The sequence below is a fragment of the Camelus bactrianus genome, chromosome 16 (genome assembly GCF_048773025.1).
Source record: "Camelus bactrianus isolate YW-2024 breed Bactrian camel chromosome 16, ASM4877302v1, whole genome shotgun sequence".
Classification (NCBI taxonomy): domain Eukaryota; kingdom Metazoa; phylum Chordata; class Mammalia; order Artiodactyla; family Camelidae; genus Camelus; species Camelus bactrianus.
The window spans coordinates 45719204-45734633 of NC_133554.1; the positions used below are offsets into that span (position 1 = coordinate 45719204).

The 15430-nt window shown below is 49.7% G+C and overlaps 1 protein-coding gene and 1 long non-coding RNA gene across 4 annotated transcripts; one reads left to right on the forward strand and one right to left on the reverse strand.

The window, feature by feature from the left end:
• Positions 1-2928: 2928 nt before the first annotated feature.
• Positions 2929-14715, forward strand: MYL4 (myosin light chain 4). Of its 3 annotated transcripts, none has more exons than XM_045517425.2 (8): positions 2929-3066; positions 3379-3541; positions 6491-6518; positions 11106-11255; positions 12679-12852; positions 13356-13433; positions 14014-14056; positions 14539-14715. In XM_045517425.2, exons 2-7 carry the CDS (start codon positions 3413-3415, stop codon positions 14040-14042), a joined length of 588 nt encoding a protein of 195 aa, XP_045373381.1. In that variant the 5' UTR covers positions 2929-3066; positions 3379-3412; the 3' UTR covers positions 14043-14056; positions 14539-14715. The 3 variants fall into 3 exon arrangements, with proteins under 3 accessions (XP_045373381.1, XP_045373382.1, XP_045373379.1); XM_045517426.2 differs by having other exon boundaries at positions 3006-3130; XM_045517423.2 differs by lacking the exon at positions 2929-3066 and adding an exon at positions 3095-3113.
• Positions 7731-11195, reverse strand: LOC141573647 (uncharacterized). Its single transcript, XR_012499612.1, has 2 exons — positions 11068-11195; positions 7731-9158 (listed from the first exon to the last, which is right to left on the reverse strand). It is a non-coding gene; the product is annotated as an uncharacterized LOC141573647 (long non-coding RNA).
• Positions 14716-15430: the final 715 nt, after the last annotated feature.

Here is a 15430-nt window from a genome sequence, read left to right on the forward strand (position 1 = left end):
TAGGATCTGATGAACTGTGAGTATCATGAGTTTTAGTAATAACAAGGCTGGTGTCAGGTATCTTGATTCTTGATGCATGGCTCTTTCTGGGAAACCACAGCTCTGCTCTAGTTGCTTCTGAAGTCCCAGCCACTTTTTTAGGTGGGGTTGCTTAAAGAGAATCAGAAACTGATTGGGAGCATCTCCTCCCCCACTGAGGTTTCAGGCAGGCAGGCTCCTCATCTGAGTGTTCCTGATAGGCAGGCCTGGCCCCAGAGACCTGCTACGTGCTTTCTGAGCCACAAATATTTCACACCATGGGTACCCAGCTGCCACCCTTCTCCTCCCCCATTCCTTTCCATCTCTTCCTTGTTCCTGAACCCACACCGTACAGTCACGTTAGCCACTGCCACCTTACCTGTCCCTCCCTCGGGTGGACCCCTCTGCTGGCATTCCTTCAAGGAAATCTGAGAAAGCTGAGCACACCTCTAGCTTCTTCCGCCTCCAAAAGCAAAATGAAATTGACAGTGATGAATGTTTCCTACTTGCGGGACATGGTTTGTGGTGCTTAACAGTAGTTCATACAAATCTTGCAACAACTTGAGAAGGAAATGTTTGCTGTTGAAGGTCCTGAAGGTACTGGGCCCAAGACTGAGAAAGGGCAAAACCATTTAGAGGCAGGTATGCTTGCTTGCCTCTAAAACCCACACTCTTTCTTTGTTTTCAGGTGTCCCCCAACCCCCATTCAGCATCCCCAGCTTTCTAACCTCAGAGGTCTGTTCCCAAGCAGTTCTATTTTGCTTCTACTCAGAATTAAAAAAAAAAAAAAAAAAAAAAAAAAAAGTGAAAGAAAAAGGAGGGTAAGAAGAAAGGAAAAGAAAAGGGAAAAAAATCTCTTATACTTCTGAGGATCTTTTGAAGATCATAATTCTAGAATGATTAGAATAACTTGTTTTTTCTACTCACTGGTTATTTTTAAACTTTTAAACTGTGGAACTGTTTCTTAGGAAATGACCGTGGGGCCTTCAGTATATGAAACACATAGGAGTGGTGCTGTTGGAAGAGGCAGGGTGGGGGAACTCCAAGATCTGGCCTCTCTGCCTCTCTTACAGCTGGAAGCAAGTTAAGGGAGCCTTAGGTGTCTGTTGAACACTTTGAGAGCCCCTGATTCTCTCTCCTGTTAGAGATAAGGAAGCTGAGGCCCAGAGAGGGGAAGTGGCTGAAGTCAGGACTAGCAGTGTCTGGCTTTTGCAGCTTCCAGCCTGCAGCTTTCTACAGTTTGTGTATCCCTGCAAACCCCACCTAGTCCAGGAAGGGGATGCGGGTTGGGGAAGAGGGGGAGGAGAAGCTGGGCTTCCTCTTTCCTCTTTCCTCATCACCAACAACGTGAGCTCCCAACCGCCTTGGGAATGAGGTAGTCAGGGAGAGGACAGCCGGGGAGTACTGAAGGGTGCAAGCAGAGGCACGTGGGAGCAGGTGACGAGTCAGAGGAAGTGAGAAGGGGGAAGAAGGGAAGAGGGGAGGGGAAAAGAGTCAAGGAGCCGCCGTGCCAGCCCAGGACCAGGAAGCTGGCCTAGGGTGTGGGCCCTGGCCTTGCTCTGGGATCCCCTTGGCAAGTCCTGGCCCCCTTTCCTGCCTCAGTTTTCTCCGAAGGCTCCTGTGCTCCCCAGCGGTGAGAGCACTGTAGGCTGTCCGAGGGGAGGGTGGTGTGAGAGCACCACATGCATGGGGCCAGATTAGCCGCTCTGCCTGTGAACAGCTGACTGGCTCCGGGTAGCTCAGGAGTCTCGGGGCTTAGATCGCTCACCTGTGAAACCAGGTGGGATGAGCTGGTCTCCAAGGGCCCTTTTGTCTCTGACGTGGCGGGACATGGAGCCTGTGCTTAGGGAACCCGGAGAAGGGGCAGGTGTGGGCTCCAGGGCACCAGCATTATGTAGTCTAGCAATCTTGTGTTATGAGTGAGGAAACTGGGCCTACAAAGGCAAAGTGACCTTTCTGTTTCTCTCAGCTTTATTTCTCTTCACCCTCTGAACTGCAGAGTTGTCAGATTCAGTTCAGAGCAATTCTGTGCAGTAGATAAGCTCTTCTGTTGTTGTTTTTCTGAACATTCTTTTGACTTTCAACTTTTTTTTTTTTACAAAAACAGTGTATGCTCGTTGCAAAAATTTCCATTAATACAGGAAGTGAAAAGTAAAAAACTGCAAATTGCTGTCATCCTCCTGTCCTCACCGTTTGAGTCCCCAGGGGTGTCCCAGGTTAACAGTTTAGTGTGCATTCATCCCGACCTTTCTGATGACCACACATACATGTGTCCCCCAAATGGGATTATAATAATATCAATTATTCAAGCACAAACTTTATAGTCAGACACATCTGGGATTCTAATCCCAGTTTATAGCTAATTGACTGAGTGACCTTGTTACTTGACCAGTTTTAGTCTCAATCTCCTCATGTGTGAAATGGGAGTAATAATAATATCTACCTAATTGGGTTGTGGTGAAGATTTAATGAGATTTTATATGAATGGCACTTAACTGTCAGGGCCTGGTACATAGTAAGCACTACACACACACGCATACACATTCAGGAGGCCCAGAATGAATTAGAGATATAATAAAAACGTGACCCAAGTTTTCTGACCTCCAGTCTCAATGACTTTCAGCCAATCTCTCTGCTTCTCATCCTGGCTCCCTGGGCAGAAGTTAAATGCTCAATATTTGTTGAATGAATGATTGAAATTGTTGGGGGAATGGAGCGAGGGATCTGAGGTCTGTGGAGTTCCTGGGGTGCCTGCTCTGGAAGATGGAGGGTTTTACCCTGTGGGTTGGGAGGGTGTGGGACAGTGTGAGTTGGCAGGACCAGCTGTTGCTTCAGGGCTCCAGGCCCAAGAGTTGAACCTCAGGGCAGAGCCGAGGCCCCAGAGTGGCTCTCAGCTTAAAGTAGCTTGGCTTAAAAGGAATGTGCAGTGGGCTGCCTCTGCTTGGGAGGGGCTAAAAAAAGCCTTACCCTCCCCTGGGCTTTGTGTGAGGGTTATCAACTGCTCCAGTCAGCTCATCTCTCTGGCTGGACTCTGGCATATTTGAGAGGGTCTGTTTTCCTGGCCCCTCCAGGTTTCCACCAATTGGCATGAAGGGGTCAGCCTGCCCCAGAGGTAGAGGCCGTGAGGAGTGTGAGGTGTTGGGGGAGGGGCGGGGGAGGGGGCTGGTAGCCCCAAACCTGGTGACAATGCACAGTTGTCAGCTGTACCCTGCTGGTGTTTCTTCCTTTTATAGTCAGCAGCAGTTGCTCTTGCTCTCACCCAGCCCCTCCGTGGGGGCTCCTAACCAGGATAAAAGGGGCAGGAGGCAGCCAGTCTGCTGTCTCATCTCCTGGGTGCCTCATCTCTTGATTCCTTCCCAGGTCCCACCTCCACCGAAGATCCCAACAAGGCAACATGCCCCCCAAGAAGCCTGAACCTAAGAAGGAAGCGGCCAAGGCAGCCCCGGCCCCAGCCCCGGCCCCAGCCCCGGCCCCACCTCCTGAGCTCCCTAAGGAAACTGCCTTTGACCCCAAAAGTGTAAAGGTGAGTGAGCCTCAGCCACTGGGATGGGGGTGGGATGACATTCAGGATCCTATTTGCCCTGGAGCTCAGAGATGTACTTCATGGAGGCTGGACTGGGGTGAAGGCTATGGTGTTCGGGCCCCAGATCACAGCCCCACGGGGTGCAGAGCAGGTGTCGGGGCTGGTAAGGGCTATTTCGGGTTGTGGGCTTTTCCTCTCAAGAACAGGTTTCTGCTCTGCCTGAGGGAGCTCTGCTCTGTCAGCCCAAATTTGCCCAGCAGAGTTGGGAATGGTAGGGAGGTGCAACCAACCATCCAGCCTTCTTTGAAAACACTGTAGGGACCACCATAGCGAAGTAAAAGAGACTGACCCTTTCCTCACACGTAGTATGTTACCTTATGGCGGAAGGACACAGGACGATAACTCCCAGTGGACCTTGGAGTAAGTCCCGTCAACAGCGAGGGGGTGTGCGCTCTGTGTGCTGGGGTCTAGGAAAGGCTTCATTTGCAAAGACCCTTACAGTGGGTGGGTGGTGGGGCAGGGAGGCCCCAGACAAGGTGAGAAGAGCCTGCTTCCCTCTCTTCTTCCTCCTTCTGTGGCCTCAGCCTGGGCTCCTGCCTGGAGTTTGCAGTGCACTGGCCCATCCCAGGCTGAGACCCGCCCCCTGACCTGGTGCGGGAGCCTGGCTCCCTCTGCTGCCCCCGCCCTGCTCCCTCTGCTGCCCCCGCCCTGCTCCCTCTCTGCCCCGCCCTGCTCCCCTCACAACTTTGAGGCTCATCTCCCTGAAGCTGGTGAAGGCCCTGTGTGCTGACTCAGTCAGTTTAGGCCTCCCAGCTACCTGGCCCAGCTGCTGAAGGAATGGAACTGGGAGGGGATGGGCCGGGGAAGGAGAGGATCAGATGCCTATGGAGACTGAAGCATTTTTAAGCCTTGGCACTGAAATGTAAGAGGTCAAGTGGCCACTGGTATGAGGAGCTATTAATAACAGGTTGGGAGTGGTGGGCATCTGGGGATGTCAGCCTTTGGGCAGGGCTGGAGGTGCTGAGGAATCAAATCAAACTTAGAGCTTGGGACCTGTTCTGTGACAATGGGCAAGGAAACTAGCCTCCAGAGCTCTAAACGGATGATCCCCCCCGGCCCTCTCAGGATACTTCCAGCACCCACAGCCCTGGGAGACCCTACCATTATACCCAGAACCCTGTGGCTGGTCTGTGGTAATTCCAACAAGGGGCAGGAGTCACCGGCTTGGCTAGGAGATAGAGGCAGTTTCCCCATCCCTGGGCCTGGTTATAGTGTACTCTGGGGAAACTGAGGCACGGTGTAAGACTTTGAAAGTACCGGAAGATTTTCTAGGTCTGACATCACTCCCTCTATGGTCAGAGCCTGACAAGAAAAGCTGACTGTCTCCCCCTTGAGGACACCTGTATTTCTGACTTGCTCTGATGAGGCATCATTCCCGTGGGACGACAGCTGCAGAGTGGTATCAGATGAGTGCCTCTCTTTGGCTGTCGCGTCCCTTGTCCCCCCATCCACCCACCTCCCCCAGTTTCTCGCCTCTGGTTGCAGTTCTGTTTTCCATGTCTGGACTTTCCAGTTCTGAGGGCTGTAGAAGTTGCTTTCAAGTGGAGAAAAATTAGGTATCTTTCACGAGGGCTATTTTCCCTCTTACTGTGCTTACCCAATTCCTTTGTTTAGAAGATTCTTTGCTCAAAGATAGAGTAAAAGTAAACTTAAGCCCAATGTGTGTGGATATAACCATATATTCTGATGCTATGTCTTTACACTAATTTCTCTTACACATTTACTCCTGTAGCTTAACGCATTGCAAAGTAGGGCAAACTGCACCATTTCTTCAGAGGGTTCATTCAAAGCATCCTTTACTCCATTTAGGGGATGTCTTAACTTTCTGACCAACCCTCCCCAACACCTTCAGCAAAGTCCATTCCTGGGCACAGCTAGTTCCCTTCCCATCCCAGTGTAGCCCCTCTCCTGCTCTCCTAGCTCATTACAATCACCTCCAGGGGTCCCTCCTTAATGAGGCAAGCCTCTGATGGGCACAGAGCAGCAGAGTCAGGACTAGAAATGGTAGTACACAAAGAAGACGCTCCAGCGGAGAGGGCATTTGAGGGATTGGCGGGGATGGTAGATAAGGACAATGAAGTAACAGACAAGAGCCTAAGTTAAAGTGAAGACTCATGCTTGTTTATTGTCACTCATTTTCATAAAATTCCACCCTCTCCTTCTGTACTGAGATTTGAATTTAGGGGGAGAAATCCAAAATTTATTCCTTCTCTCCACGAATATTTTTGAGTGCCTACTCTGTGCCAGGCATTTTCTGGAAAATCCCCTGCCAGGACCCTGACTGGAAAACGGTTAGGAAGCATGGAAGGCCTGCCCAAATTACTCCTGCTGTCCCAGAGTGCCTGAGAGGGCCACGTGCTGATGGAGGGGTCGGGTCGGAATGGCGTGAGGGAAGGCTTCACTGAAGGAAGTGGATTGAAAGTCAGTATCAGGTAGAAAAGGAAGCCCAGGGTGGGGAGGGGTGGGTTCCCAAAAGGAGAGGAAGTGTGGCCTGCAGGAGGATTGTAGGCTGGGGAGAGACTGAAGAGGTGAAAGCTAGAGCAGTTTACAGCTGCTGGGATGGAATTTCCATTTGACCCACAGGAATTCTAGTAGGGAGTCAGTGTAGGTTCTAGACTCACCCAGAGTGTTTCTCTTTTCCTCTTTCCCTCTCACTTGGAGCCATCACTTATCAAGTAGCATTGAGAGAACTTCAGAGGCTGCATTACTTGATCGCCTGTCAGTAGTGGCCCACTCATCAGTAGGCTGGTGTTGGACCCTTAGCCGGTGTCTCCTTCCCTCCTCATCAGTGTCTGCTGGACGTGACCCGACTGCAGAGGAAGCCACTTCTGCTTCCCTTCCCTGCCTCTAGCAGCCTCAGCCCTCATTCCTCTGTGTTTCTCTCCACAGATAGACTTCACTGCTGACCAGATCGAAGGTGAGTATTAACACACCTCCCTCACAATACTCTCTCTGTTCCGCTTCGTGGGGGAGGAAGAGGCGGAATTGTCATCACGATGGTAATCGTAATCATCGCCATCATCGCAAGCCTGTATTTGAGTCAGGGCACACGAAGGCGTGACTGGAAGATAGTAGGCGGAACAGCCAACATAGATTTGCCCTTTGCTCGCTTTCACCTGTTACATGTATTTACTTAAGCACTTTATGCGGATTAACTTCTTTAATTCTCACGACAACCCTGTCAGGTAGGGACTATCACCTTTCCATTTTACAGGTGAGAAAACTGAGGCACAGAGAGGCTGGGTGGCTTGCCCAGTCTTGCACAGGCAGTTGGTGGTGGAGCCAGAATTCCAACTCAGGCAATCTGATTCCAGACTTGAGTTCTGGACTACTCTGCCAGAATGCCTGGAACATAATAGATGCACAACAAAAATGCCTTTTTTTCCTCCACCCCCAAAATTTCCTATCCAAGATATTTAGAAGGCCTCATTTCTGTTCCTGTTATTGGAAAGCCCTCCTTAGGTTATCAGCTTCATCTCCCCTCATCCTGAGGGCTGCCAAGATGCTCACCCACTACTGGCGACAGGACCAGTGGTGACTTGGGGATGCCCTAGTCCACCTGTGATCTCCATCAACAACCCTCCTCCATCTTTGATAAAGACAATTTGTTTTCTCAGTCTTATATAAGTGTTAAATGTGTCTTCAAGACAAGCCTTGAGATTGCCCACCCTCCAACTTGACTGTTGCTCCTTAGCCCTTCTTCCGTAGGAGTCTGGTGTTTTGAAAATGAAGTGTTTCCTCCTGTGATTCCTACTTTCCAGCTGGGAGTCATCCTCATTGCAGCTCATCCCTCAGTCTCGCCCACCAAATGCCTCCAGGACATAAAATCACAGGAATTGAAAGGGATCTTGAAAGGTCACCTGATCCAACCCTTTGATTTTAAGCACAGACTGTATTAAAAAAAAAATTAAACTAATACATCTACAAGGTAAAAAATATATATATCATATACTATTTAAAAAATAATGAAAAAAAATTTCCTCTTGCTTTCCTCTATGCTGATCCCTCTCCCAAAATTATCACTTTTAATAGGTCTATGTATTCTTTGATAAAAATGTATAGTGTTATACCAGTATGTATGTATGTGTGGATGTATGTATGTGGCAAGTTTACAAATTGAGTCGTGTGATACATACTGTCCTGCATCTTTTATTTAATATATTTGGGTTTAGTAATATATAACATAGTATATATTATTTAATAATATATTTAAATATCTTTTTGTAGTTAACACAAACAGTTCTACCTCATTCTTTTAAACAATCATATAGATTCTCTCACATGGATGTACCTTTTAATCCAATCAGGCCCACATTGATAGACCTTCAGTATTTTTCCAGTTGGGGGAAGAAGTCAGTGTGCTTTCCCCAAGGGACCTGCCTAGCAACGAGTCAAAGGATATGTGCGTTTTAAATCGTCATAGTTGTTGCCAAACTTCCCTCCCCAAAAGTGACGCCAGTTACCCACAAATAGGGCATGAGAGCTGGCAGATGCATTTTGAAACTAGTGAGCTGAATCTGACTCAGTTTTTGCAGTACCCTGTGGACATACTTTCCGTCAATAGTTTGGAGTACTGTGAAATGCTTAAATTTTAATGCATTTTAGTTAAATATATTCTTAGTGTATATAGAAACACAGTGACACCCGTGAGGACTAGAAAATCAACTAATGGTTTAAAATGTTCATTTCTCAAGTGGGAATCATGGGCAAAGCCAATTGGGACAGCTGGTTGCCCCTTTTCTCCAGGAAGATTATTGGGGCTGGAGGCCTAACTCGTTCCAGTCTTTCACCCTTCTGACTTTGAAGGCATTATTCCTTAGTTTGGATTGGAATTGTTTCTGCTTTAATTTTACTCCTACTTTTTCTTTGCTCTTTGTGAAGATGAAGATGGTTTTCTCATGTTATGCTGGAAATAACATTATTTGGAACCAGGAGACTTTGATATTAGCTCTAATTCTGCCACTGTTGGCCAAAAGACTTGGGGCAAGTCATTTTTTTAAACCCAAATTCTCTTATCTGCAAAGTGAGGGTATTTGGTTCTTTTCAATTCAGAAATTCTGTGACTCTATTCAGCGTCCTCTAGAGACCCTCCATCTGTTTGAAGATAGTTATCAAATCCCTTCTATGCTTTATGTTCCTTAGGTGATATAATCCCAATTTCTTTTATGCATTTTTTTTGTGTTTTGTTTTTCTCTCATAGGCACTAGCTTCTAACTCCTGACTTCCTTCTCTGACCCCTCTCCAGATTTCCATATCCTTCTGGAAAGGGATCACCACCATTGCTCATCGCTCTAGCAGGCAACTCACTGCTACAGACCTCTGAAAAAGGGTTTCTTTGGGCCCATGAACACCACCTCTCATACAGCTCAAGTTCACACTGGCCTTGTTTTCCTCCTAGTAGCATCCTAGACTTCAGTGTTTCGTTTTCATGCGCACACCAGGCTTCCCAGCAGGCCAAACATTTGCTGGTGCATCAGGCCTCTTCCTCCTCTTCTTTCCTCCTCACTATGTCCCTTGGTTTCCTTAATAGTTGGCTGGAAGTCACATTTGCAGTGGCCTATAAATGAGAATAATGATAATACCTTAGCATAAAGTTCTTGTAAAGATTAATGGGATAATTCATGCAAAGTTACCAGCTCAGAGCCTGGCCCACGGTAAGTACCCAAACCATAGGTCATTGTTCTTATTATTTCCTTCCCGTTCCATCCTCCTGCTAAGTATCATTCTTCTTTTATGAGGAGACTCCTACTTTTATTGCGTCTGACCTCACTGTTCTGAATTAACTAGGGGAAGATTAAAAAGTCTGAGTTCAGATTCAACTAACATATTTATTGAACTTTGAATTTGTGCTGAAGCCATGCTAATTGCTTTAAAAGTTGAAAAACAAAACAAAACAAAATCTTCTAACAGAGCTGTGAGATAGATGCTGTTTCTTTTTGACAGAAGAGGAAACCAAGGTCAGGGAGGTTAAGTGACTTGGCCAGGATCACACAGTTAGCCGGTAAAATTGGGATCAAACTCAGTAAAATGACACTAACAGCATTGATGGAGAATTTACTCTGTGCACAACATTATGTTAAGATATTTTTACATACATTATTGTATTTGGTTTGAATGTAATTTAAGGACCCTATGAGGTAGGTGCCATTTATAGAAGAGAAGAGGTTTATAGAGGTTAAATATTTACTTGCCCAGGGTCACATGGCTAGTAAGCAATAGAAATGGAATTTGAACTCAATTATTTAGTAACTTGAAAGACATGCAGTTTTATATCTTTGAAATTCATATAAAGCCTAATAAAAGGTTGCAGGTAAATGTCTTGGGGAACCTGCTTTGACATATGGAATGATTTGTAAATAATCCATATGCAGCCTCCAAGGAAATAAGTATTTCTAAAGAACTTAGAGAGGATTAAAAGCAGCTTTTCTCCTAAGTAGTTCATTCTTCTTAGGTTTGTATTGTAAATCTGCTTAGTAAACCATTTCTTTGTGGATAGCTTAAGGTAACTTCAATGCCATACCCAGTCCAAATTATCCCCAGTAATGAGTTGGTTGAATCCAAATTGATGAGGAACTAAGGTTCTTTGTGAAGGGCCCAGGAGTGCCTTCATTCAGCCTTGCCCCTTGGACACCTGCCCCAGTACCTTCTGGGAGTCTGGCTCCAGAATGAGGAAATATAATAATAACCACCATTTGTTGATTCCCTTACCACGTGCTAGACACGTGCTTGGTGTGCTTTGTAATCCCTCCAGAAGCCCACTCTGGTGGACACTGTATTCCCACTTAGGGTTAAGAAAGAGATGGCCCTCGGAAGTTAGTAGTTTGCCTGAGGCCACATGCGGGTCAGTGATGGAGCTGGGGTGACTGACTGTTTCCACCATGTCACCTCATCCTGCCTGGGAGCCCCTTTCAGCCTGGGATAGGCAGCACTGATATTAGCTGACTTTTGAACAGGTCTTATCACTTTGCAAGCTGCCTCCACAGACCGCCACCTCCTTTGACATCAGAGTGACTGGGAGGGAGGGTGGGGTGGAGCCTCCCTCCGTGTATGCATCAGGAAACTGAGACCCAGCTGGGCTCATTCTGTGCTGTTTGGCAGAGCCAAGATGAAAACCAGGGAATCCTGGCTTCTGAGCCAGTACTCTCTTCACTTCCCTGCCTTTTTTGATAGTTAGGCACCTCACCTGCACAGGGAAGGATGGGTAGACGGGAGGCGCAGAGGCAGGGGAGAAGTTCAAATGACATAACAAGTGATTGATGGAAGAGACCCCAGGCCCAGCGCTGGAAGAGGTTGTGGGGGCCCCAGGATGCCTCTTTGCTTGTCAGAAGATGGGGTAGGGGTCGGCTCCGGGGAGGGACTGGGGTGATGGCCAAAGGGAAATTCTGAAATATTTCATTAACCCCATTGACCCGCTCTTCAGCGTGGGGTGGGTGGAGGCTGATCGGTCCCTAGCCCCCCGCCTTCACCTGGACCTCAGGGGCTGCAGCCAGTCTTCTCTCCGCAGAATTCAAAGAGGCCTTCTCCTTGTTCGACCGGACCCAAACTGGAGAGATGAAGATCACGTACGGGCAGTGCGGGGACGTGCTGCGGGCCCTGGGCCAGAACCCCACCAACGCCGAGGTGCTGCGCGTCCTGGGCAAGCCCAAGCCGGAAGGTCAGCGAGCCCCGCTGCTCCTGGGGCTCTCTCCCTCGCCCTCTCCGGCCCCTCAAGACCAGCTGACCCCTCAAGACCAGTCTCCTCCCATTGCTAGAGTTACCTGGAGGCAACCCCCATCCCCTGCCACCGGCCGAGCACTTAGTTGATGCTTGAAGAGTGTAGTGGGAATTTATTCTTGTTTCCCCACTAGGGCAAGAGCTTCTAGGGAGCAGGAGAGATGTTCTGCTGCTTCAGTGTCTTCCTCCTACACCCAGGGGCCCAGGGACATGGGGCAGGGAGGCCTGAAGGGAAGCTGATAAGGAACCAGCGGCTTGCTCTTCCCCACCAGCAAATCGTGGTCGAGGTGTCACAGCACTGAGATGTCCTGTGACCACTGTGGGTTGTATCACAAATAATTTGCTCCTAATAACAGTTATAAAAGATTAAATATAATTTGCTTAATATAGATTAGAGAAGACTCAGAGTTACCTCTGTAATGATGCCTCTTTCACTCATTTGCATTCAATAGGTTCTGGTGAATGAGAGTTTAGAAAGTGGTGGAAATGGTCCCATTTGTGAGGTCATCTGTCACACACGGCAGTCAAGTTAACAGCCGTCCTAACATACATGTCCTTCTGAGAGGACAGGGCCAGGCAGACCTGGGCAGGAGCCCCAGACAGGGTGGGCCGTCTCTAGAGGCTTCCTGGGCCCCATATTGGTCTCCACCCCCTTTCTTGGTTCTCGTCCCTTCCCCCACTGCTCTTGTTGGTGAAGGAAGACACCAGTGAGGGGTGAAGGATGAGGGCCAGCAGGGCTTCTCAGAGGTCAAAAGATACCTGAGCACCTCCACTTGGGAGGTTCCTAGGTTATAAAAGAAAGAAATGCCAACATTTGGGGTCTTTGAAAATGGTTTCCATCTATTAAATTAAAGCTTTTGACACATGACAACGTGGGAAAAGTGTAGTAGTTGCACGAGAATCATATATTTATGAAAATTATTGACCCAGAGTTGCGCCAGGCAGTGCAGTCTAGTGATGGAACCCAAATTTGGAGTTATGCAAAGTTTTCTTTTGGCCACCTCGTCAGTTTACCTGTGTGACTGTGAGTCTGTCACATGTCAAAAGTCTAAGTTGTGAGTGTGAGGCCTGGGCTGTGTGGCCCTTTGGGCCCCTCAAATCTTGCTGCTGCCACCTTAGCTCCTTGCCCCCCATCCACGTGGAACATGGAGGCCTGGGTGGAGTCACAGTCCCTCTTCCCTCCTGCCCTAGTTCTCTCACTGAGAAGTGCCCGGAGCTCCTCCCGGGGCTCTGTGGCCTCCACGATGGTGCCGGGTGCTGCCAGGGACAGGCCAGCCCCGCAGAGCTGGGTGAGGCCCCTCCTGACCCTCTGCTCCCCACGAGCTCAAGTCGAATTCTCTGTCCTTCCCCACGCCCGCTGGAAGAGATGAATGCCAAGATGCTGGACTTTGAGACGTTCCTGCCCATCCTGCAGCACATCTCCCGCAACAAGGAGCAGGGCACCTACGAAGACTTCGTGGAGGGGCTGCGTGTATTTGACAAGGAGAGCAACGGCACGGTCATGGGTGCCGAGCTTCGCCATGTCCTTGCCACCCTGGGTATGCCAGCTGGGCAGAGGCGGGGCCCAAGTGGGAGGAATGGTGGGTGGGAGGTGCCCAAGTGCATATGTTAGGGGAGGCATGAGGGTCCCTGCATCCCGAGAGTCACGTCCTGATCCAGGCCTGTCTCCTTGCTCTCTGCGGGAATGGTCTTCCCCAGGTGGGTTTGTTCAGCAGGGCTAGAAGGAGAGGAGGGCAGGTTGGCAGAGTAGGGGGTAGGCCTGAGAGGTAGGACCCAGGGCTCCTGTCCTTGTCTTTGCCTCAGTCCCCGGGGTCCTGGTCTGCTCATCCAGTGGTGGCTGTAGGCAGAGGGAGAGACCTCGGGGACTAGGAAGAGCCTTAAGACCTTTAGCTCCACCCTCCAAAGCCTTTGGGGAAAGTTTGGTGTGACCACTTCCTAGATCCAGGGAGTCTGGGGCCTTCAGACTCAAGAAGGTGTTTGGGTTTTGCTTGTCTGTCCTCTGCCCATCTGTAATTAAGTGCCTTCTTTCTCCCATCCCCAGGAGAGAAGATGACTGAGGCTGAGGTGGAGCAACTGTTAGCTGGGCAAGAGGATGCCAATGGCTGCATCAATTATGAAGGTATCAGCTCATGCCTCACTTATCCCAGCACCCGGGGATGGGGAGTGGGCACAGTTCAGGCTGGGCGGGGCTGCAGAACAGAACAGAGGCAGGACCTAGAGATATGAGTACCTGGTGGGCTTTGGTGAGTCTCCGTGGATACTGTTCTTTTCCATCCTGGGAGTGGACATCACAGTGTAATGGAAGGAGAATGGATTTTGAAGATGGCTCTGTGATATACCAGCTGTGTGACCTTAATCAAGTCACTTACCTTCTCTGAGCCTTGGTTTCTCATTGGAGCAATGGGGTGATGCTGGCACTTCTCTCAAGGCTATGGGGATCAGCAAAGATACCATAGCTCCTTTCAACTATGTCAAGTACCTGCACAGAGAGTGGACACAGAGCAGCCAGGTGTCTTCATTTCTTCTACCTTCTCCCCATTGACCCCCAAATAAGAGAAAGAATTACAGACTGGAGATAGGGTTGTGGGAAGGTTTGAGGTCAGCAGTATGAGCAGGCAGAAGAAGTTTAAGGGGCTGAGAGGCCAATAAAGAGCTGGGAGGGGCCAAGCACAGTAGCTGATTCCCATCTTCTTTCCCAGCCTTTGTCAAGCACATCATGTCCGGGTGAAGCAGACCCCCAGGGTGAGTGCAACTCTCTCCCTCCTGGTCCCTCTGGGGCCCCAGAGGGGCCCTGAACATCACCACGTGCCCTAGAGCTCTTCTCTCCTGGTTTGGCCCCTTAAGAGGAGACAGCAGGAGATGGAGTACCGCCTGGACCCACGCATCTTTCCCTCCACTCATAGTGCGCCTCCCTCACCTGCTTCCTGCCCTGCCCCTGCCCTCCGTGGTCTTTGCACCCAGCCACATTCTCCTCCCTCTCCCAGGATCTCTCAAGGCAAGACCGTTCCCTCAGGTGGGGCCTCCTGTGTGGAGCCCTGCACGTGAGAAAGCCGGCTCCCAGGTGGAAGGGAATGTTCCCGGCCTGTGCTCTGAGCCTGTTCCTCTTCACTCCCTTCCCTGAGCGCCCCTGGGCTTGGTGTCACCCTGGTAGGGGTGGGGGGTGTGGTCAGGGGCTGGGGGAGGGGGCGAGAGAGGTGCCCTTTCCATCTAGCGCTTTCTTGCAGGTGCCTGGCCCTTGGCCTTAGCCCGGGCTAGTTACCCAGAGGCCCGGAGTGGCTGAACTGGAGCTGGAGTCCTGGACTTTCTGCTGCCTCACAGCCCCAAGGACCTTACAGGCTCATAGCCCTCCCTGTAAATAAACAGCTCCAGGGAAGCTGGGCCAGCTTCCTGGATTCCAACCAGTCTCTGAGTTGTTTTTTACAACTAATTAATTAACTAAGTTGGGTTTTTGTGAGTGTGCGTAATAATGTCACCTGAGGCCTCGTGCACATTCCTGATCCCTGGTGCCCAATTCAGCCCTGCTTGTTCTGAGCAACTGACTGACTCTGCGCTCAAACCTGGGACTCATACCCAGGACCGTGTGTCAGGGCAAGTGTCAGGGTCAGAGGGAGCACAGGCCTCAGGCGGGAGGGCAGGGGAGTGGGGAAGGCAAGTGGGAAAAGGAGAGAGACAAGAAACCAGCAATTGGGAAGAAGGAGAAAGATGATGGAATGAAATCAAAGGCACACACATGAGCAGGACACTTACAGTGGAGCTCAGGGGCCCCAGTGACCCCTAGACAGGGGTCCCTACACCCCTGAGAACTCCCCAAGGTCGATTAGATGCTCTTCTCACCTCACCCCTCTGCTGTCCTGTCAGGGCATCCAGCCCAGAACTTTGTGGAACAACTTCTGTAAATCCAGCCAAAGCTGAGATTCCATGAGTCCAAACGGGAAGCTTGTCATGGGAAGCCGAGAACCACGAGCCCAAATGCAGCCTTCTCAGGATTTAAAGTCTGGCTGGGAAGATGAGACCAAGGCCCACATGAATCCTGTCTTTTTAAAGGAGGGGTTCCAGCTTTGGGAGCAAACTGTTGAATCATAAAACCCAAGACTTTTATGTGGTTGTGAGTGGTGT

What these genes read in the sequence shown, in the direction of transcription:
- MYL4 (XM_045517423.2), top strand. An exon ending in TTGACCCCAAAAGTGTAAAG is followed by an intron (nt 3,542 to 6,490) that starts GTGAGTGAGCCT and finishes TTCTCTCCACAG; the next exon opens with ATAGACTTCACTGCTGACCA. An exon ending in TGGCTGCATCAATTATGAAG is followed by an intron (nt 13,434 to 14,013) that starts GTATCAGCTCAT and finishes CTTCTTTCCCAG; the next exon opens with CCTTTGTCAAGCACATCATG.